This window comes from Rhinopithecus bieti, unplaced genomic scaffold, assembly GCF_001698545.2.
Source record: "Rhinopithecus bieti isolate Rb0 unplaced genomic scaffold, ASM169854v2 scaffold_18353, whole genome shotgun sequence".
Lineage (NCBI taxonomy): Eukaryota > Metazoa > Chordata > Mammalia > Primates > Cercopithecidae > Rhinopithecus > Rhinopithecus bieti.
In genome coordinates this window covers 1,518,126-1,541,325 of record NW_016809465.1, presented here as the reverse complement: position 1 = coordinate 1,541,325, position 23,200 = coordinate 1,518,126, and the positions used below count along the sequence as shown (strand labels likewise).

At 35.5% G+C, this 23,200-nt stretch overlaps 1 protein-coding gene across 1 annotated transcript in view; it reads left to right on the top strand.

The window, feature by feature from the left end:
• The window catches only part of SPATA16 (spermatogenesis associated 16), a 264,944-nt gene that overhangs the window by 79,844 nt on the left and 161,900 nt on the right, over positions 1-23,200 (top strand). Inside the window, 1 exon segment of the mRNA XM_017889485.1 lies at positions 19,629-19,774. Coding sequence (XP_017744974.1) covers positions 19,629-19,774 — 146 coding nt within the window.

The following is a 23,200-nucleotide window of genomic DNA, read 5'->3' as shown; positions in this document are numbered from 1 at the left end:
ATTTATTTCTGAGTTCTCTATTGTGTTCCATTGGTCTATATGTCTGCTTTTATGTCAATATCATATCGTTTTGGTCACTATAACTTTGTAGTATAATTTGAAGTCAGGTAATATGATGTCTCCAGCTTTGTTGTTTTTTTCTCAGGATAGCTTTGGCTATTCTGGGTCTTCTGTGGCTCCATATAAATTTTAGAATTGTTTTTTATATTTCTGTGAAGAATGTCATTGGCATTTTGACAGGAATTCCATTAAATCTGTAGATTGCTTTGGGTGGTATGAACATTTTAACCATATTGGTTGTTCCAAACCATGACCATAGAACATCTTTCCATTGTTTTGTGTCCTCTTCAATTTCTTTCATCAATGTTTTACACTTTTCATTGTAGAAATCTTTTACTTCTTTGGTTAATTCCAAGATGTTTTATTTTATGTGTAACAATTTCAAATGGGATTGCTTTCTTGGCATATAGAAATGCTTCTGACTTTTGTAAGTTGATTTTGTATCCTGCAATTTTGCTGAATTTACTTATCAGTTCTAAGAGTTTTTTGGTGGCATCTTTAGATTTTTCTAAATATAAGATTATATCACATGCAACTAAGGCTAGTTTGATGTCTTCCTTTCTAATTTGGATGCCCTTTGTTCCTTTCTGTTGTTTATTTGCTCTGACTAGGGATTCTAGTACTATGTTGAATGAAAGTGGTGAAAGTGGGCATCTTTTTTTCTTTAGAAAAAAGGGGGGAAATGGGGTTTTTTTTTTTTTTTTTTTTTTTTTTTTTTTTTTTTTTTTTTTTTTTTTTTTTTGAGATAGAGTCTTTTTCTGTTGCCCAAGATGGAATGCATTGACATGATCTTGGTTCACTGCAATCTTTGTCTCCTGGGTTCACGCAATTCTCATGCCTCAGCCTTCCGAGTGGCTGGGATTACAGGTGTGAGCCAGCACAGCTGCCTAATTTTTGTATTTTTAGTAGAGACAGGATTTCACCATGTTGGACAGGCTGGTCTTGAACTTCTGGCCTCAAGTGATCCATCCGCCTTGGTCTCCCAAAGTGCTGGGATTACAGCTGTAAGCCACTACACCTGGCTGAAAGTGGGTATCTTTGTCATGTTTCAGGTCTTAGAGGAAAGGTGTTCAGTTTATCCCCTTTCAATATGATACTAACTGTGGATGTTATATAAATGGCTTTTATCAAGTTGAGGTATGTGCCCTCTATGCTCATTTTATTTTTTTTTTTTTGTCTTTTTATCATGAAGAGAATGTTGAATTTTATCAAATGCTGTTACTGGTATCTATTGAAATAATCATATAGTTTTTGTCCTTTATTAAGTTTATACAGTGTATTACATTTATTGATGTGTGTATGTTGAACCATCCTTGCATCACTGGGATAAATTCTACTTGATCATAATGAATGATCTTTGTAATGTGTTGTTGAATTTGGTTAGCAAGTATTTTGTTGAGGATTTTTGTATCTGTGCCCATCAGAGATATTGGCTTGTAGTATTCTTTTTTGGTTCTCTCTTTTTCTGGTTTTGGTATCAGAGTGATATTGACCTCACAGAATAAGTTTTGAAGTATTTTGTCCTCTGCAACTTTTTAGAATAGTTCGAGTAGGAATGGTATTAATTCTTCTTTGTATATTTGGTAGAATTCATCAGTGAAGTCATAAGGTCCTGGGCTTTTCTTTGATGAGAGACTATTAGTGCTTCTATTTCATTACTTGTTATTGGTCTATTCAGGTTTTGGATTTCTCCATGGTTCAATCTTGGCATGTTGCATGTGTCTAAAAATTCATCTGTTTCTTCTAGTTTTTCCAATTTATTGATGTATAGTTGCTCATAATAGTCTCTAATGATCCTTTGAATTTCTGTGCTATCAGTTGTAATATTTCCTTCCTTTTTGTCTCCAATTTTATTTATTTGTCTCTTCTTTCTTTTTTTTTCTTAGTCTTGCTAAAAGTTTGCTAATTTTGTTTATCTTTTAAGAAGCCACTTTTCATTTCATTGTGTATTTTTGTTTTTAGTCTCAAGTTCATTTATTTCTGCTATGAACTGTATTTCTTTCTTCTATTTCTTTTCTTTTCTTTCTTTTTTTTTTTTTTACTAATTTGGGATTTGGTTTGCTCTTACTTTTCTAGTACTTAACAATATACCATTAGGTTGTTCATTTGAAGTTTTTCTACTTTGTTGATGTAGATATTTATTGCTATAAACTTCCCTCTTAGCACTGTTTTTGCTGTATTGTATAGGTTTTAGTATGCTGTGTTTCCATTTTCATTTGTTTTAAGAAATTTTTCAATTTTCTTTTAAATTTCTTGAAAACCCCCTGGTCATTCAGGAGCAAATTGTTTAATTTCCATGTGTTTGTATTGTTTGTCTCTGGTAGTATATTTTAACTTCTTGCTTTTTATTCTTTGTGTGTCTGTTATAGGTTTTGTTTTGTGGTTACTATTATGATTGCAAATAACATCTTATAACCAATTATTTTAAACTAATAACTGATTCCAAGGAAAAGAAAAAAGCAAAGAAGCAAAACAAAACTACAAACGTCTACACTTTAACCCTTTTCTCCCACTTTTGACTTTTATTGTCTCTATTCATATATTTTATACTGTCTATATCTAAATAGTAGTTATAGTTATTATTTTTGATAGGTTTGTCTTTTAGTCTTCCTACTAAAGATATGAGTGATTTAAACATTGCAATCACAGTGTTAGAGTATTCTGTGTTTGTTTGTATACTTACTATTACTAGTGAGTTTTATACCATCAGATGATTTCTTGTTATTCATTAACATCCTTTTATTTAAAGTTGAAGAACTTTCTTCAGCACTTCTTTTGAGACCAGCCTAGTGTAGATGAAGTCCCTCAGCTTTTGTTTGTCTCCTCCATGTTTGAAGGATAATTTTGCTGGATGTAATATTCTATGTTGAAAGTTATTTTCCTTCAGTACTTTGAATGTCATACCACTCCCTCTTGGCCTGTAAGGATTCCACTGAGAAATCTGCTGCTAGGTATATCACAATTCTTTTTATTTTTATTTGTTTCTTTTATCTTACTGCTTTTTGGATTCCTTCTTTATCCTTGAGCTTTGAGAGTTTGATTACTATATACCATAGTCTTATTTCTGTTGGATCTGCTTATCGTTCTTTGACTTTCTTGTACCTGGGCATTCATATCTTTCTATGGGTTTGGAAAGTTCTCTGTTATTATTTCTTCAAATTAATTTTTACTCCTATTTCTCTCTCCACATCTTCTTCAAGGCTGGTAACTCTTAGATTTGTCCTTTTTAGGCTTTCTTTTTTTCTTTTTCTTCCCAACTTTTATTTTAGGTTCAGGGAATGTACATGCAGGTTTATTACATTGGTAAATTGCATGTCAAGGGGCTTTGGTATACAAATAACTTTGTCACCCAGGTAATCAGAATAGTGCCCAATAGGTAGTTTTTCAATCCTCACCCTCCTCCCATTCTCCATCTTCAAGTAGGCTCTAGTTTCCATTGTCCCCTTTATTGTGTCCATGTGTACTCAATGTTTAGCTCCCACTTATAAGTGAAAATATGTGGTATTTGTTTTCTGTTCCTACATTAATTTGCATAGGATAATGGCCTCCAACATCATCCATGTTGCTGCAAGGATTCTTTTTTATGGTTATGTAGTATTCCATGGTGTTTAGGTATCACATTTTCTTTGTTCAGCCCACTGTTGTTGGGCATCTAGGTTGATTTCATGTCTTTTTGGAAGTTATTTTCTAGATCTTGTAGGACTGCTTCATTCATTTGTATTCTTTTTTCTTTCTCTCCTCTGATTGTATATTTTAATATAGCCTGCCTTTGAGCTCACTAAATCTTTCTTCTGCTTGATCAATTTTGGTATTGAGAAACTCTGATGCATTCATCAGTTTGTCAATTGAATTTTTCAGCTCCAGAACTTCTGTTTAATTTCTTATTATTTAAAAATCTGTTTCTCTAATGAAATCATGAATTCCTTTCCTGTATTATCTTAAAGTTCATTTATCTTGCTCAAGACAGCTGTTTTGAATTTTCTGTCTCAAAGTTCACATATCTCTGTCACTCTGGGAGTGGCCACTGGTGGCTTATTTAGACCATTTGATGAGGTCATGTTTTCCTGAATATTCTTGCTGCTTATGGATGTTTGTTTATGCCTGGACATTAAAGAGTTAGGTATTTTTTCTAGTCTCTGCAGTCTGGGCTTGTTTGTATCTATTCTTCTGGAGAGGGCTTTTTATGAATTCAAAAGGGATTGAGCACTGTGACCTAAGCCTGTGGTCACTGCAGCCATTTCAGCTGTAGGTAGTGCCCTAAGCCCAGGACTACTATAACTCTTGCAGAGTTAAATACCCAGCCTTAGTGGACTTGAGTAGGATAAAGAAGAATTCCTTGGCTTACTAGGACATGTCTTTTGCTCTCTTCCCTCTCTTTCCCCCGGTAAGAAGTCTCTCCATGCTGGGCTGCCTGGAGTTGGAGGAAGGGTTAATACAGGCACTCCCAAGGCCATCATAGCTGACACTGTGCGGGGTCACATCTGAAGTCTTGCAGACAAGAACAATACTGGGGCTCACCCAAGGCCTGTGACCACTACTGCCTGGCTGCTGATGATGTTTATTCAAAGTCCAAAATCACATTAGTCAGCAGATGTTGATTTCTGCCAGGATGGATCCATGCCATGAAGCCAGCAGATCCCCTTCTGGCCCAGGGCGCATCTAGAAATGCTATCCAGCACCAAATGCCTGGAATTTGGTGCTTCAGAAATCTGGTGCTCTATTTTACTGTGGCTGAGCTGGTACCGAAGTTGCAAGGCACAGTCCACTGTACTCTTCTTTCTCCTTCCCCCAAGTGGAAGGAGCCCTGCCTGGAGTTGGGGGAGTGGAGATGCAGGCACTCCCTTGACTACTACGGCCAGTGTCTCACGGCTGCACGCACCCCAAGTACACTACCTCTGGGATCAGTGCAACACCATGGCTTGCCCTAGAATGGCAGTCCTTGTAGCCTGACTACCACTCAAATTCATTTCTGGCCCCAGGCCACTTCAGTCAGCTGGTAAATAAAACAGCTGGAACTCAGGCTCCTCATACTGGGGCAGGGAATTCCCCTCTGGCCCCAGGCTGATCTACTACTCCAGCAGATTTCTGCTCTATGTTGTGTTCTGTTGTGACAGGGCAGCACTGAGTTCCAATGCAAAGTCCAACACTCACTTTACTCTCCCTCCCCCAAGCACACAGATTCTTTCTCTGTGCTGCTCTGCCTGGGGTTGGTGGTGTAGGCAGTGCAAGACTTTATTTTCTGCCCTCTTTAATACTGCTTTCCATGATACTGTGTTCCAACCTGGTGGTGTGGTTGCTCACCTAATATTTTTTTGGTTCTTATGAAAGTGATTTCCTGTGTGGGTAGTTGTTAAATTTGGTGCTGTTGCTGGGGAACAATTGCAAAAGTGTTCTATTTGGCCATCTAGCTCTTCCTCCTATCTCCCTCACATTCTTTTTAGAAATACTGCTCTCAAAATTGGGATATTAACCAGATGCCAGTACCATTTGAACTAAGAAGCAAGAGAGATGGAAGTTGCCTTAAGAGAGCATTTCCCAAAATGAATTCCACAAAACTATAGGTCCTCAAGTTGTTCTTTTTAAAAAAAAAAAAAATGTGTTTGTTGAAGGAAGGGGATCCTGTTGTCAAATAAGTTTGTGGACTGTTGTATGCCATATATTTCTCTTAAATATCTACAATATACATCAGTAGGTTAAATGGTTTTAGTAGCCCTGCAATGAAGCATATCACAAGCTTATTTGATCTGAGAAATTTTGTTAATATAATAACTCCTTAACATCCTGTAGAACAGTTTCAGAACAGTTCTTTTTTTTTCCTGAAGGAACCTGTGGTACTAGAAGAAAAGGAAGAACAGTAGTTGTAGAGGCCCAACTTGTGCCATAACTCACACTGTACACCTTCACATGAGTTTGTGGATGAGAAATTTAGAAAAGAAATTCTTATAGAAATAGATGTATTTCTCTGCTTGTAATAGACTAAATTATCAATCCCAATTTTTCATCATTCCTCTTCCTGCCAAGTCATCACGTTCTATATCTACATTCTGGCAGTACTCTCAGGTCTTGACTTTGGGCTTGGCTATAACCAGGGGGATGTTAATGGACCTGAAATAGGCAAAGCCTTTAATGTGCTTGCACAGTTGTCTTACCCTCCCATATTCCTGCATTTTCCATGAGAATAACATGTCTCATGAAAAGCATACATCTGCTGTTATAAGTCCTAGTTAACTTACAATTAACTCCATCCTAGGGCTAAGCTTGGCTGAACACAACCTAGATTGCCCATCCATAGTCCAACCTATAGATATGTGGACAAGATTACATATTATTGTTGTCAATGAGTTTTTGAGTGGTTTGTTTTGCAATATTTTCATGACAATTGCTAAATAATGTACAGGGAGCTTGTGCCAAAATAATTAATACTGCTATAAATGTACATGAAAGCTGGGATTAAAATCAAGTGATGTATCATAAAGCATTGAACTTGAGGATTATTGGTTTTTTGAATTCCCTTCAATTTTGTGTGTGTGTACGCGTGTGTGTGTGATGGAGTTTCGCTCTGTTGCTCAGACTGGAGTGCAGTGGTGTGATCTCAACTCACTGCAACCTCTGCCTCCCAGGTTCAAGCAATTCTGCTGCCTCAGCCTCCCGAGTAGCTGAGATTACAGGTGCATGCCACCATGCCCAGCTAACTTTTTTTGTATTTTTAGTTAGATGGGGTTTCACCATGTTGGCCAGGCTGGTCTCAAACTCCTGACCTCAGGTGATCAGCCTGCCTCAGTCTCCCAAAGTGCTGGGATTATAGGCATGAGCCACCACGCCCAGCCTCACTTCCGTCTTCTGTATGTCATTTTCCTTTTTCTATCCATAAATCTTCTTCCACCCAGTGGGTGCACTGGAGTCTCTGAGTCTACTCCAGTTTGGGAGGCTGCCCAATTCACGAATCATGCATTACTCAATTAAACTTTTTAAAATTTCATTCAGCTGAAGTTTTTCTTTTATAACCATATAACTTTTAATATCTAACTTGCCTTAATTTGGTTATTCCAACACTTCTAAGCAAAATATACACTCCCAGATAGCCCAATTTTCCCCACTTACATTTAAACAAAATGACATTATTAAAAATATTTAATTAATGGAAATGCAAATTGGAAAATATCTGTAGTAAATCTGCAGTTTATTAAGGCAAAAGGCCTCATAAAAACTCAGTTATTATCCAATGTCCTAAAAATATTAATTTTTGTCTTACTACTGTTCAGCAAAAGAATAGAAACTCCCGTGCCTAGTGAGCTGTTGGTTCTGGCATGCTAGACTTTGGCTGACCAGGCTGCTCACTGCTACTAACCAAGGCCTTCATCATTGGACCCAGACCAGGACAACTGTGATCTTGATAAGAACCATGCCCCTTTTCTCTCTGTAAAACCTCCATCATCTCTTCTTTTTCTCACTCTGACCTAACCGTATAGTCCTTCTTTCTTCCACTTTTGCGTGTTCTAGCCTTCTCTGCTTCTTGAATTAGTGAACTACCTACTTCATTTATAAAATAGGTGATTGCAAAATATAAGTGATTAATGCAAGTAAAAGTGCCTTAAATGGTTGCTCCATACATGTTGACGTATCTCTTTTCCCGCATATCCTATATTCTATTATTTCCTCAATGCTAGTCTACTGATATATAGATACAGATGATACGGATATAGATATTGATATAGATAGTATATAGACAAGTATAGACATGGATAAATTGGTCATAAATTAAGAAAGCAATATTAATAATAGCTGTTGGGATTCACATTTGTTCCTCTAAGACAGGTTTCCCCAAGAGTGACCTGCTAGGAACAGGGCCGCACAGCAGGAGGTGAGTAGGGGCCAGTGAGCATTACTTCCTGAACTCCGCTTACTGTCAGATCAGTGGGGGCATTAGATTCTCACAGGAGCACAAACCCTATTGTGAACTGCATATGCAAGGGATCTAACTAAGTTGTGAGCTCTTTATGAGAATCTAACTAAAGCCTGATGATCTGAGGTGGAACCGTTTTGTCCCAAAACCATCCACCCTCCACCCTATCCATGGAAAATATGTCTTCCACGAAACCAGTCCCTGGTGCTAAAAACGTTGAGAATGACTGCTCTAATATTTAACTGTGGCTAACATCAATGGCCAGTTGAGAAGCAGTATTTTACACTACCTAGAGGACATAGGATCTAAATGAGACAGCAAACCTGAATTTCAATCATAGCTCTAACTCTTATTGTCTGAAAAGTTAGTCAGACTTATCTCATCAGAAAATTTGGAGTTATAATATTAAATAAGATTTAATAAGATACCATCTATATATTTAATGGGATACAATATATAAAGAGCTTAAGTCAATGCTAATCACATAGCACTCAATAAATGCTAGCTATTAGTCAAAGTACAAGATCTGAGTTTGCATGTGATAATGTATTTATTTTACAGTACAAATAACTACCTTAAAATAAACACACTACTAACATTTTAATTTTAAAGTCATTACCTTTATGAGTTAAAATGCAGGGCAAGAAGGAAGGAGGTTTATTATTTTAATTCATCTCCCTCCTGCCATGTTTCCAATCTGCTTTTCACATTAGGTAACTGGAATTTAGGGGTATCCCTGAAACAAAAACTCTGAAGGTTAATGTGTATCATCTACATGCCTCAGAGCATAAGCAAATTACTAGCTGGTCGGATCAAGGTGAAACACAGTGGAATGAACCCACTGTGGCCACGCCTCTATTTTAAGGCTACCTGGCAAAAAAAAAAAAAAAAAAAGGCTAAAGCACAGCTATTTTAACAAACAGTAGTGGGAGTGATTAATTACTATTTACTGTCATTCAATAGCTTGTCACCCAGGGAGTAACCTCATTTTGCATAAATTTAATAGAGATCACACCATGGCCTACCCGGCTGAAAAGCATTGTTCCTGAAACGCTGATAGTACTTTTAAGTCCACTGATGTGTGAACATAATTCTTCACATCTCTTAGCCCTACATACTCTGTCTCTCCCAGGGAGACACTTTAGTAGATCTATGTGGCACCATGTGGAAAGTTACAAATGATGAGCTTGCTGATTCATTCCTCTTTCATGTAACAAAATGATAAGAGAATGTAAAACCAATGGATGTTATTCTACAGTTTAGAGCTTCTTTCCACCCTGTTAAGGGAGCATAAAAAGATATTTATTAAAATTGAAAACTATTAATTGCAAGACCCCTGATGTCTTGAACATTTAGTTTGGTATCTGAAAAGAAATTTTAAAGATACCATTAAGGAATCTGCAAGTTAGGATGGTGGCTAATTGATGTGCATATTTCTCATCCCTCCATCTACTTAACCCACAGGAAGAGATTTTTTTAAAGTACAATAACTATGAAAATCTATGAAGCACCAAGTGAGATTTCTGAAAACCAAATCCCCAAGAAAGAACAGCAGATAAAAAGTAGATTGTTACCTATACCCATTGCATGCCCAACTCAGAGACACAGGACTCTTGCAACTAGAGTGCCAACAGTATCTGCTCCCTTCTGCTCAAGGACTTATATCTGGGGCTCTCAGTGCTATTTTATCACCTAGTTAGTATCTCTCTCTGTATATCCATGTACAAATGTTAATCTCATTTATCATGTCCAAGGTGGAAATGGACAAGTGTGGTATACTTCATTTTGAGATATGATGTTGGTAAGAAGAGATGGTGAAAGAAAGAGTGGTGAACTCTGGTGACTGAAGTCTGGGATTCTTTTTCCCCTTCCAATTCTGGCAAAGGGAGTTCTATATGTAAAAGGTCTAACAGCACTGAAGTGAGTTGCAGGTGAACCCAGTAAAACCACCAGCTCAATCTATTAGCAATCATTTGGCTTGGATTAATCTCTTATTATACAAAGCTAGACCTTTGAATAGATGCTACACAGTGAAAAAAAATGGAAACATTAAACTCAACTAGGATCCAGAAACCATATTTCCAAAAGAAAATCATTGAGAGTTGTAAAGAAAAGGTCTACTGAATTTCTAACAGAGGTGCCACATAGTAAGATTTAAAAAGTAATGAGTAGCATAACTTAAGACAACTAGCATGATGTAGAGAACCTTCCATTTAACAAATCAATTCTAGTATCTGCTATCAATGGGGGCAAATCACTAAATCTTTTAGCACAGATTTTTATACCTGTAAAATAAGGCAATAGTAAGTGTTTTATTGACTTCATGGAAATTCTGAGAAATTAAGTACAGTTCTGCATATGAAAATATCTTAGAAATTGTAAAAATTCTTTAGTAATGGAATCTTTAATATTGTTTATTTTTAAAGCTTATCCTCCACATTTACAATTCGATCTTACCTCATATTGGTTATGTGCTTATTGTACCTAGTTTAAAATTCATTTTGTAATTTAATTTTTTTATAATTTTCATTTTCCTCTAATTCTCTAATTTAAATTACTTTTTCAAAATACCTAAAAGAATACTGACTTTTAAAATTATTTTTTATATTTTGATTCAAGAGAACATCCTTAGGATTCAGTGTTGGACCTTCTCGCTTCTCTATCTTTGGCTTTGTTTCTTTCTTTTGGGATGGAGTTTTGCTGTTGTCGCCCTGGCTGGAGTGCAATGGTGTGATAGCTCACAACAACCTCTGCTTCCCAGGTTCCAGCAATTCTCCTGCCTCAGCCTCCTGAGTAGCTGAGATGCCCACCACCATACGTGGCTAATTTTTTTATTTTTAGTAGAGACTGGGTTTCACCATGTTGGCCTGGCTGGTCTCAAACTCCTGACCTCAGGTGATCCACCCACCTCAGCCTCCCAAAGTGCTGGGATTACAGGCATGAGCCACCGTGCCCAGCCGACTCTAGGGCCAGATGTTTGGGGAGAATCCCACATACTAACTTAACAGTATTTAAATGTTTGCATTTATTATCACTAGCATTGGCTTATAAAATGAACTATAAAGTAAATAATGAAAATAAAGTGAATGATACAACCAATAATCTTGAAACACTCTCCTGAAATACAGAGGTGAAAAAAATCAGAGATCCTAATAGATAGGAATAATAGAGGTGAAAGATGCAGCTTGAGAATTATTTTCTTAAGAAAGAAAACACTATAGGCCAGCTGCAGTGGCTCACGCCTGTAATCCCAGCACTTTGGGAGGCCAAGGCAGGTCAAGAGGTCAGGCGATCGAGATCATCCTGGCTAACACGGTGAAACCCCGTCTTTACTAAAAAATACAAAAAAAAAAAAAATTATCCAGGCGGTGTGGCGGCGGGCACCTATAGTCCCAGCTACTCAGGAGGTTGAGCCAGAAGAATGGCGTGAACCTGGGAAGGGGAGCTTGCAGTGATCCAAGATATTGCCACTGCACTCCAGCCTGGGCAACAGAGCTAGACTGTCTCAAGAAAAAAAAAAAAAAAAAAAAAAGGAAAAAAAGAAAAAGAAAACACTATAGTTGAAATGTAACTGAAGAAAACTTTTCTAAGTTAGAAAAATAAATACATGAGTACGCAAACACAGAAGTTATCTTTTTTCAGGCAAAATACATGAAAATAGAACATATGTGGACTCCCAGTAGTAGTAATTTTGAGTTATAAAAAGAAAAATAATACTACACATTTGGGAGAAAGAAAGAAACTTCAACATAAGAAGTTATTTTAAATTATGCCTGGTTTCATTTAAAAAGCATATTTTTTCTTGTCTGCATGGGAAATACCATAATGTAAATGGCGGTCTATGTATTTACAGAAAAAATGATTATGTCCCAAAAAAATACATTTCTTTTTTTGTTTGTTTGTTTGTTTGAAACAGAGTCTCACTCTGTTGCCCAGGCTGGAGTGCAATGGTGTGATCTCAGCTCACTGCAACCTCCGCCTCCCGGGTTCAAGAGATTCTCCTGCCTCAGCCTCCCTAGTAGTTCGGGTTACAGGCTCCCACCACCACTCCCAGCTAATTTTTTGTATTTTTAGTAGAGATGGGGTTTTACTATGTTGGCCAGGCTGGTCTTGAACTCCTGACCTCAGGCGATCCACCCGCCTCAGCCTCCCAAAGTGCGGAGATTACAGGCGTGAGCCACTGTGCCTGGCATTTCTTACATGTCAGTGAAATACATTCTTAGCTATTCATGAGCTTAGAAAAGTTACCATCCACATTTGCTCTTTTTGAAAGAAATTACTTGTAAATAAGTGCTAACAAACTAAAAGATCATCAAGAAAACGAAAACAAAATGACAAAGTCGTTATACAGAAGGACTTGCCAATTTCCTTCTATGAATATCACTAAACACAATCCTCATCTTATAGCAAATGTCCTACATAATAAATTGAGGGGCTGATGTATCTTCCTTAATGGCTTGTGAAGAACTTCAAAACAAACCTCATTATGAGTTGTCCTTTTTTTTTTTTTTTTTTTTTTTTTGAGATGGAGTTTTCACTCTTGTTGCCGGCCCTGGAGTCAAATGATGGCACGATCTCAGCTCACTGCAACCTCCGCCTCCCGGGTTCAAGCCATTCTCCTGCCTCAGCCTCCTGAGTAGCTGGGATTAGGTGCGCGCCACCATGCCTGGCTAATTTTTGTATTTTTAGTAGAGACAGGGTTTCACCGTGTTGGTCAGGCTGGTCTTGAACTCTTGACCTTGTGATCTGCCCTCCTCGGCCTCCCAAACTGCTGGGATTACAGGCATGAGCCACCACGCCTGGTCCATTATGAGTTGTTACTCCTCATTACAGAAATCTATCTAAAACTTAACACAGTAAAACCTTACAGAAAATTCCTTCCTTTAGATATGATTTATCCTGTCATCCAAAACCCCAGTTAAACATGATTAAAATTGTCCTGAATAAAATAAAGGAAGGAATCAAATTAAATACACCTAACTTTTAACATTATTATTTTTAATTAAATTTTACTTTAAGATAATTGTAGATTCATAGGCAGTTGTAATACAGAGAGATCTCATGTACCGTTTATGCAGTTTCTCCCAGAGGCAATATCTTGCAGAACTAGAATATTAACACCAAGGCAATCCACTAATCTTAAAATTTCTTGTTTTACTTGAACTTTCACTCATGTACATGTGTGCGTGTCTTATGTCTGTGCAATTTTATGACATGTAAATCTGCATATCCACCTACCAAATTCAAGATACATTACAGTTCCCTCACTACAGGATTCATTTTTGTTGACTTTTGTAAACATAACACTTATGCATTTTCTAGTTCCTCATTATCACTGATCTATTCTCCATTCCTATGATTGTGTCACGTAATCATATTTTATGTAACAGTTTGAGATCAGATTTTTTTACTCAGCATATTCCCTAGAGATTCATTCAAGTCATTGCATGGATCAATAGTTGGTGCCTTCTCACAGCAAAGTAGTGTTCTTCGTATGGATGTACCAGTTTGTTGAATAATTCACCCATTGAAGGATATCTAGATCACTTACAGCTTGGGACTATTATAAATGAAGTTGCTATGAACATTCTTGTACAGATTTTTGGGTGAACGTAAGAATTTCTCTGGAATAAGTGCTCTGGAGTGGAACTGTTGAGTTGTATAAATGACTTAAAAACTGTTTTCTCCATATTGTTTTCTGTAGTGGCTGTACCATTTCACACTACTATCAGCAATGTAGGATGGAGCAATCCATTTGCTCAGCTTTCTCAGTTTTTGATGTTGCCACTATTGTTTTATTTTAGCCATTGTGTAGGTGTGCAGTGATACCTCATTGTAGTTTCAATTTGCATTTCTCTAATGAATAATGATGTCAAACATATTTTTATGTGTTTATTTGCATGTGTATGAAATGGTTGTTTATGTCTTTTGTTCACTTTCAAATTAGATTATTTTGGGGATTTTACCACTGAGTTTTATTCCATTATAGTCAGAGAACATGCTCTGAATTATTTCACTTTTCTCATTGTGTTGAGGTTTGTTTTATAGCCCAGGATATGGTCTATATTGGTGAATTTTCTATAGGCATGTAAGAAAAATGTGTATTCTTCTAGTGAGTGGAATGTTTTACATATGTGTTTTCTTTCTTTTTTCTTTATTTCTTAAAAAAAAAAAAAAGGATACATGTAAAGCCCACCCCTCAATAGACGCTGGTGTGTGTTGTTCCCCTCTCCATGTCCATGAGTTCTCAGTGTTCAACTCCCATTTATGAGTGAGAATATGTGGTGTTTAGTTTTCTGTTCCTATGTTAGTTTGCTGAGGGTGATGGCTTCCAGCTTCATCCATGTCCCTGCAAAGGACACGGTCTCATTCCTTTTTATGGTTGCATAGTATTCCATGGTGTATATGTACCACATTTTCTTTATCCAGTCTATCACTGACGGCTATTTGGGTTGGTTCCATGTCTTTACTATTGCAAATTGTGCTATAATAAGCATACGTGTGCAAGTGTCTTTATAGCAGAATAATTTATATTCCTTTGGGTATATACCAGGTAATGGGGTTGCTGGGTCCTGTGTTTTTTATTCCTATGTATAATGTATATATGCATGTATGTCAGTTACATCCTGTTGGTTGATTGTGTTGTTCAGATCTATCTTTACTGGTTTTCTTTCTAATATTTCTGTCATTTGCTGAGAGGGGAATATTGAAGTCTTCAACTATAATTGTAACATGTAATATAATTATAATTAACATGCTTTTATTTTCCAACTTAAAAAAAAGCAGAGCATATGAAAAGCAGTGTAAAAATTATGTAATATATCTTCTATTATGACACAAAACCACAAAATGTATAGAAAGAAATATGGCAAAAATTAATGGCAATTATATATATGGTGATAGGGTTATGGATAACTTTTCCCCATCTTTAGTTTTTTTATAATTTCCAAAACCTTACAAATTACCAGTTGATGATTATATATATCCTTATTTGTAGACATTTGATGACTCAAACAATGCCATGCTTTTCCAGATTTATAGTTATCTTCTAAATTGTCAGGGATCACTGAAAATTTTATTTCAGGATACAGTGAGGAAACACTCATCAGACAGAATTTTAATAAAGGAGAAACTATTAGCAATATTAATCTGGATAATGATGATCCTAATTGAAGAAAAATGTGTAGTTGCGTTTTTAAGAATGTGGCTCACCATGTATTATTTAATATTATTTCTTCAACTAATGTAGTTGATGTTATTTGTATCTGTTTTTAAACAAACCTTGAAATCCCTTTGTGCACAATTCTAAAAGTAAGCTAGATATTTATTTCTTAAAAGAATTTTGAGAAACCTTATTAAAATTTGAGCTTATGATTCCAGTTTAGTACTGACATTTCCTATTATTATTATTATTATTATTATTATTATTATTATCGTTAGAGACTGAGTCTCAGTTTGTCACCCAGGCTGGAGTGCAGTGGTGCAATCTTGGCTCATTGCAAACTCTGCCTCCTGGGTTCAAGCAACTCTCCTGCCTCATCCTCCCTAGTAGCTGGGAATACAGGTGCCCGCCACCATGCCTAGCTAATTTTTTATTTTTAGTACGTATGGGGTTTCGCCATGTTGGCCAAGCTGGTCTCAATCTCCTGACCTCAGGTGATCCGCCTGCCTCAGCCTCCCAAAGTGCAGGTATTACAGGCATGAGCCACCGTGCCAGGCCTGAAATTTCATTTTTAATATCTAGGTTCTTATCTAAACAACAGCTACACTCATAAGAATTTAGACTGCATTTTTTCCCTTAAATATTGACTTTTAATTTGTCCATACTGTATTCAAAAATATTTTAGGGTTTCTTTTGAAATAAAAGTTAACTCCTAACTTAATTTTCCTAATTAAAAGTCTTCTCAGTGATATACTATTTCAGATAATGTAAAAGTTTTTATTCCTTATCTCCATGACTTATTACACCAAAGATTTAAATTATACATTTCTAGACAAATACTCTTTGTTTTAAGGTGAATAAAGTCGCCCTTCCTAGATTTAAATAAATTCACACCACATTAAATTTCTTCACCTTCTGGAGAATTAACTGCTCAGTCTATACAAATGTCTATATGGAAATTTCAAAATTTAGTAAAATATCTGAAATGTGTTTCATGGTTCTGATGCCAGCGTTTTGTCTACATGTACCTATAACTCTACTTCTAACCTCAACACATTTTTTTAACAGTTTACCTTATTGCAAAGCCTAATTCAAAGATGTGCTACTTTGGAAGAGAATAAATAAAGCAATCTTTGATACAGTCAGTAAAATTCTCAATCTTACAATACTTGATTGGTAAAGCAAGAATTCAACGAACATACATAAAGTCTACCCAGCAGGCTGCCTATTTTCTGATTTTAACCTGAACTAAAGAATTATCCTTATCTTTCACTGTTGTCTTTCAGCTTGGTTTCATGAAGTATTCTCATTAGTGTGTTAAGATAGATGATTTTTATTTCTTTTCTTGCCTTGAATCTTATACAAGTAGAGACTTTTCACTTCTCTCAGTGTTTATAGACAAAGCCTTTACAGTTATGAAATCTGAAGGTGGCTTCCTCCTGCCTGCCATGAAAAACCTGCATGTCCTCATGGAAACTACTCACTGAATGACTTCCACATTATCCCATAAAAAGTGGTTGGGGCGCGGTGGCTCACGCCTGTAATCCCAGCACTTTGGGAGACTGAGGCAGGTGGATAACCTGAGATCAGGAGTTCGAGACCAGACTGGCCATCATGGTGAAACCCTGTCTCTACTGAAAATACAAAATTAGCCGGGTGTGGTGGCATACCCCTGTAGTCCTAGCTACTTGGGAGGCTGAGACAGGAGAATCACTTGAACCCGGGAGGTGGAGGCTGAAGTGAGCCAAGATGGCGCCACTGCACTCCAGCCTGAGCAAGACAGAGTGAGACTGTCTCAAGAAAAAAAAAAAAAGTGTGTCTAAAGGGAGGCTCTTCCACACCATCACATCAGAGAGAAACAAGGACAGGAAGAGGCAAAGACCACAAGACATCTTGTTTCTTTTTTAAGATTTTATGTGAAGAGGAGATTTGAGTATTTAAGATTTGAGGAAACAAAGGCTGATTTCATTTAAAGATAAAATTAATTGAGCCAAGCACAGTGGCTCATGCCTGTAATCCCAGCACTTTGGAAGGCTGAGGTGAGCAGATTACTTGAGGTCAGGAGTTCGGGACCCAGCCTGGACAAAATGGTGAAATCCCGTCTGCACTAAAAATACAAAAATTGGCCGGGTGCGGTGGCTCACCCTTGTAATCCCAGAACTTTGGGAAGCCAAGGTGGGCGGATCACGAGGTCAGAAGACCGTGTCATCCTGGCTCACACGGTGAAATCCCGTCTCTACTACAAATACAAAAAATTAGCCGGGCTTGGTGGCACGTGCCTGTAATCTCAGCTACTCTGGAGGCTGAGGCAGGAGAATCGCTTGAACCTGGGAGGCGCAGGTTGCTGTGAGCAGAGGTCGCGCCACTGCACGCCAGCCTGGGAGATAGAGCCAGACTCTGTCTTAAAAAAAAAAAAAGGTAGATAAAATTAAATGAGAAGATCTGGAATGTTAATATAAGGTATTGATAAATAAAACTACATAATTTCTACTAATTTTGTTTTTTATTTATTTGTGTTTTATAGTCATGTCGTAAAAAAAATCTTTCATGGAAAACTCTGTTTAGGTATTTCTGGATCCTGTGGGATCAGATTGACAGAAGAAAGGAGATGCTATCTCAAATTGACATCTTCAAACTATCATGCTTTGTAAAATTATGTTTTAAAACCTGTTTACAGCCACACTTGACACTTCTGAGGCCAGATTCTCTAGAATAATTACTAAATCTGGGTTAAATGTTTTCTCTCTTTTATTACCAATTTTATCAGGTGACCTTTATGAAGCATCCAAACTTAGCATTGACTGAGGCCATTTCCAGTGTATCTTCCACAAATAGTCTTTGCTAATTTTTTTCAAAATAATTGAGAGAAGTGTTTTATGTATTCTGAGAGCCTTTACAAAACATAAGGAAAAGCTGACACTTTTCCAAAAAATTATTTGTGGGTGGAATCCCCACATTTTATCATGTGTATATTATTACTACCAGAAAAGGGTTAATACCTTAAATATCTAAATATTTATTATAATTAATAATAAAAGATTTGCTTGTCAATAGAAATAGGTAAGGAATAAGAAAGGGGAATTTATATAGAGCTAAAAATAGAAAAGATTTATGAAAAGTCCTAATCAATTCAAATTAAAATGTAAAGAGAGCAATTTTGTCTGGTATATAGTAGATGCTCAGTAAGTACTTTTTGCTAAATGAAGAAAGTAACATATTCCATTCATCCAACTGACAAAAGGTTTTAAAAATAATATGAATCTCCAGGATTAATAAGATATGCAAGCAAAAGAAAACAGCATTAGGCAACTACCAATTCAGACTGTGGATATCGAACATCTAGATTCTAGATTTTTTTTAGCCTTTAGTCTTTTTTTAGCCTTTACTAAGAAAGTAAGTGCATTTTAGAACAGAATATAGCCACATTCAAATAACAAACTGCATTTAAAAAATGACAATAGCATTAATATACATGGCAAAACCATCTCAAGACTTAACCTATAGAAGAAAATTTATTTTAAACTATGTCATTTAAGCAAGCAGGATTTAAAATACAAGAAGTTTTATGCTAAAGGATATATAAATAAGTATTAACTGCAAATACTACTATCTCTGGCAAGAAAATTTCCCCCAGTGTATGCACAGATGGAGGTAGAAAAGAGCAAAGAAGGCAATATCCTGAGTAAGGTCACTGAAAATAGATAGGACTTCTTTTCCATCAGTCTTAATTCCAAAGAACAGTAGAAAACTCTGAGGGGAAAAAAAAGTGCTGATCTTTCCTTGTCACATTATTGACACTTCGTAATGTTTGGGGTTCTCCAAAAAAATTAATTATTTTATTTCTCTAGAGTTTATCTATGATGCCCAGAAACCATTGACTTCCTGGAACTTTTATTAAGAATTCGTATTCTTGCCATGTTTTTCAGATACTGTGTCCTCTGCCAATAAATTCTAATAAATTTTCACTTCTTTTCTTTCAATAACATACTAGAGAATATGATTCAGACTCAAATTAATCACCAATCATGTTAATGGCTCCTAGGAGTTTACTTCCGATACCTCTTGTTATATTAAATCAAACTTGATAGTGTGCTAGATCATGGCTCAGCTGGGTTTTCATAAAAGCACTGGTATTTAATATGATTTATGCCTGGCTTTCTGTTAATATCTTTGGTTATTGTATGCTTTATTTTTAAAACAGACATTCTTAGCAACTGGCACTCCTTTAAAACCTATCATACTTTTAAAATATTTTACAGGAAGCATTTTACAGTAAAACGTGTCCTTTATTTTATATTATAGTCACTTAATATTGAACACGAACAATTTATTTAATTTATAATCAAAATATTAATATTTTACTTGTGGTTTGGAAAAGTATCATATATACTTTTAACATATATACAAAACATATATAAATAAAATGTACACATGTTTTGTTTATTTAAAAGGTAAATTACATGAAAGATTATTAGGATGTTGAAAGTATTATATTTTTTAAAGCTTTGCAGCAAAGGAGCAGTTCTGGGAGAACCATTTGATGCATCTGCGGAAGATATAGCAAGCGTGGCGAGTTTCATTGAGACAAAGCTTGTTACCTGTTATCTACGGATGAGGAAACCAGATCTTGCCCTGAATCATGCACACAGGTAAAATCATATACTAATAAGTGCAAGTAAATGCTGTTCATGCTAGTGGAGGGTACTATCTGAGCCTGCCTGATCACCTTCCATTTTATTTCAATTTAAAGAAGAAACAAACCACATTTATTTACTGCTTGGTTTATGTCAAGTGAGGCAATCATGGAGACCACAAAAATCTCAAAACCTAATGGAAGAAATAGAGACGCAAGAAACTATTCATAATGCAGGGCAAAGCTAAGAGGCAGACAACTGCAGAAGCAAATTGCTGTGGGAAGAAAGGAGGGAGAGAACAGGTAAATAAAGGAGGTGGTATTCAAAGGTAAGGATTGTCAAAACTGCAGTTATGGAACGGTAGAAGGGAATTCTGACTGTGAAGTATGAGCCAAGACTCGAAAGTTTATGGCTTATTTGGTGATCACATTAGCTGATTCAAAGGATCCTTTGGACAGCTTTCCAAAGGTATGAAATACTTTTTATCTCGGTCCTTAAAATTTTCTTTTTTATATTTCTATTCTTCTTTAGAAGTATGTATCTGTGTGTCTCTATATGACTTCCCAGAGTCCCCAGAGTTACCCAGGCCTGTCTTTTCTTCTATAAAAATGTACCTCTCCTGTATTTTATGTTTTAGGGGTCTTTCTCTCATGGGTGATAATCAGTTTTAACCTGCAGCAAAGATAAAGAGATTATATTATGCCTTTCAACAGACTCTTTCCTTGAAATTGTGATGACTCTATCCCTCCCTGTCTGACTTTGAGCAATTTACCTAGAACTTTTGTGTTGTTCATTTTCTCATCTCACTTCCTATACTTCTTTTGGATACAAATGGCAAACTAATATCAAAATGAAAATATAATTTCTGCTCTCTTAATAACCAACTGGGGAACATGATTATCAGTTATATTAAGACTAATTTGTAAATGGGAGATTTATTAGCACAGCAAAAGTCATTTACAAACTCACATCCACCAGGATGCAAAAGTTGTTTCTACCCAAGATTTTTCACAGCCCTAGTAGTGAACTTAAACTTGACCTCAAGAACCTACAGACAACAAAATCACTTTGAAATTCACAAGACAACCTTTTTGAAAGCCATTCTCCCTCTTAAGTAAACTACAAAACCTAGAGGCAGATTCCTTTGACATTAAAAGAAAATTTTAATCCCTATATTATCTGGAAATATTTTATGCAACCATAGTTTTCAAAAAACATCAAGATATATGGTCGGTCAAAGAATTTTGTTCTGTTTCCATTTGAAAGAAGAATTACTGGAAAGGTAATGTGTATTTCAGTATGTCAAAATATTGCAACTTCTGGGCTACCTGGATGATTTGTGGGAAAAATATTTGTGAACTATTTACAGACTAAAAAAATATTCGATCATGCAAAAGAAAAGAACATAAATAAGTAAAAATTTTAAACATAGGAATAAACATTTGAAAGCTATTTATAGACTTCAAAATATTCATAAAATCCAAAGGCATGCATAAACAATAATATATTGAGATGCACTGAAAGTAATCATACTTCACCTTCTCCATGGTTATAATCACACATAAAAAGGGCCACCTATATGGCCTATGTTTTAAAGGAAATATCTCTTGGAGATCAGAATAGTTTGATGAATTTTTGAATCATATTTAATAATAAAAGGGTTCCAAATGGCATGGTCATGTCAAAATGTAATTAATTCAATGTTATTAAAAGTAAGTAACAGTCTCTGGTTAATAAGAATTCAGTAAAAAAAAAGTAATGAGAACGAAAGATCAAAAATTCCACTGTAATCCAAATATAAGAACCACAAGATGCTGCAGTTCCTGAGAATGCAAAAATCAGCTTCAGTAGGTTCACTATTTAGAATTAGAAAATTTCTGCTTTGAAACTAAGAGTGCTTTTTCAAGACCTTGAAAATTACTGAATTGAATGTATTTAACAGTGAATAGTAAAATTATCTTTCCTATTATATTAGAATTAACTTTTGTAAAATAATTTTTGCTGCTGTTCCTAAGTTGAACATTAAGTAAGAAATGTAAATCAATAAAGGTTAAACAGTCAATTCATACAATTAATAATGCACCAAATGAAATAAATCATTTTGCTGGTCTGGTCATAGTGCAGAACTGCATAAGTCAGTACATATGATTTTAATATCAAAACATCTTGAAAGATCTTAGATTTTAAAACCATCTGAAATACAATTAACAAATGTGTTTTATAAAATAAGTTAATTAGGATATTTACTCTATAAATAGCTTACAACCATTAGTTATATACTCAATGCAAAATTCTGCTTTTGTATTATTATCACATTGTGGAAGTTGATACTAATCATGAATCAAAATTAAAATATTCCTTTTTTGCATTTATTTGCATTTGCTGAAGCATTTTCTCTTTAATTTTATGGAAATGTGAGGTCTACTGCATATTTTAGGAGACTCGTCAATACAAAATTAGCTTAAAACTATCATGTAGTTTTGCTTCTGATAAAAATAAATGCATATTGTTTTGTCATAGAGAAGACTACAAGAACCATAACTTTATGGTTTTAAGATCAACAAAGATATGTTTTGAAATTAATCAGCTAAGCACTGCCATTTAAACTAAAATAGTCAACGATACAAAGACTCTGAAAACAACTATTATCAAAATGCTCTTCTTTTATTCATAACATATCCAAAGTAGCAAATATAAGTATTAATTTTTACTTCAACCAAAAGTAATGCTTAGACTCTCCTAATACATTAACTGTCTGCTCACTTCATTAAACCAGTGCCACTGTTTATCAGAAGGTGTTTTGAACATTTCTAGAGACCAATTTGCAATTACTGCTTTCTTATCAAGATTAAAAATTCTGCTATGATTCTTTTATTATATAAATATATTTTGATATATATACAATTTTGTTGCCACAAGGTGGCAGACAAGATGAAGTCTAAAGTACCAAATGTGTAAGAAAAATCACTATTTTAAAAATTATTTTATAATAGTAGTATCTACATTCATTCATTCATTTTAAGAGCCTTATTAAGTATTTCCACCAAGAGCTTATTCCTGTGTTAGGCAGTGGAGAGACAGCTATAAATAGAAAATACATGATGCTTATACACCAGCAGAAGTAGCAAACAAAGTGTAAATAAATAAATATTGGCGTATATATGAGATGAAGAGTATGATAAATGCTGTGAAGGAAATCAATGTAAGTTATGTTACAGAGGCAGCATAGTATATTTAGTCAGAGCACAAAGTCTAGAACGTGACTGCCTAGGTTCAAATTATGACTCCTCCACTCACTAGACTGAATTTAGTTTTTGATAAAACTAGGTTATAATAGTACTACTTCACAAGCACTATTTCACAAGGTTTTGTGAAAAATAATTATAAACCCATGAATTTTTTATTCTAACCATGACACAGTTATTGGTACTGAATCTGCCT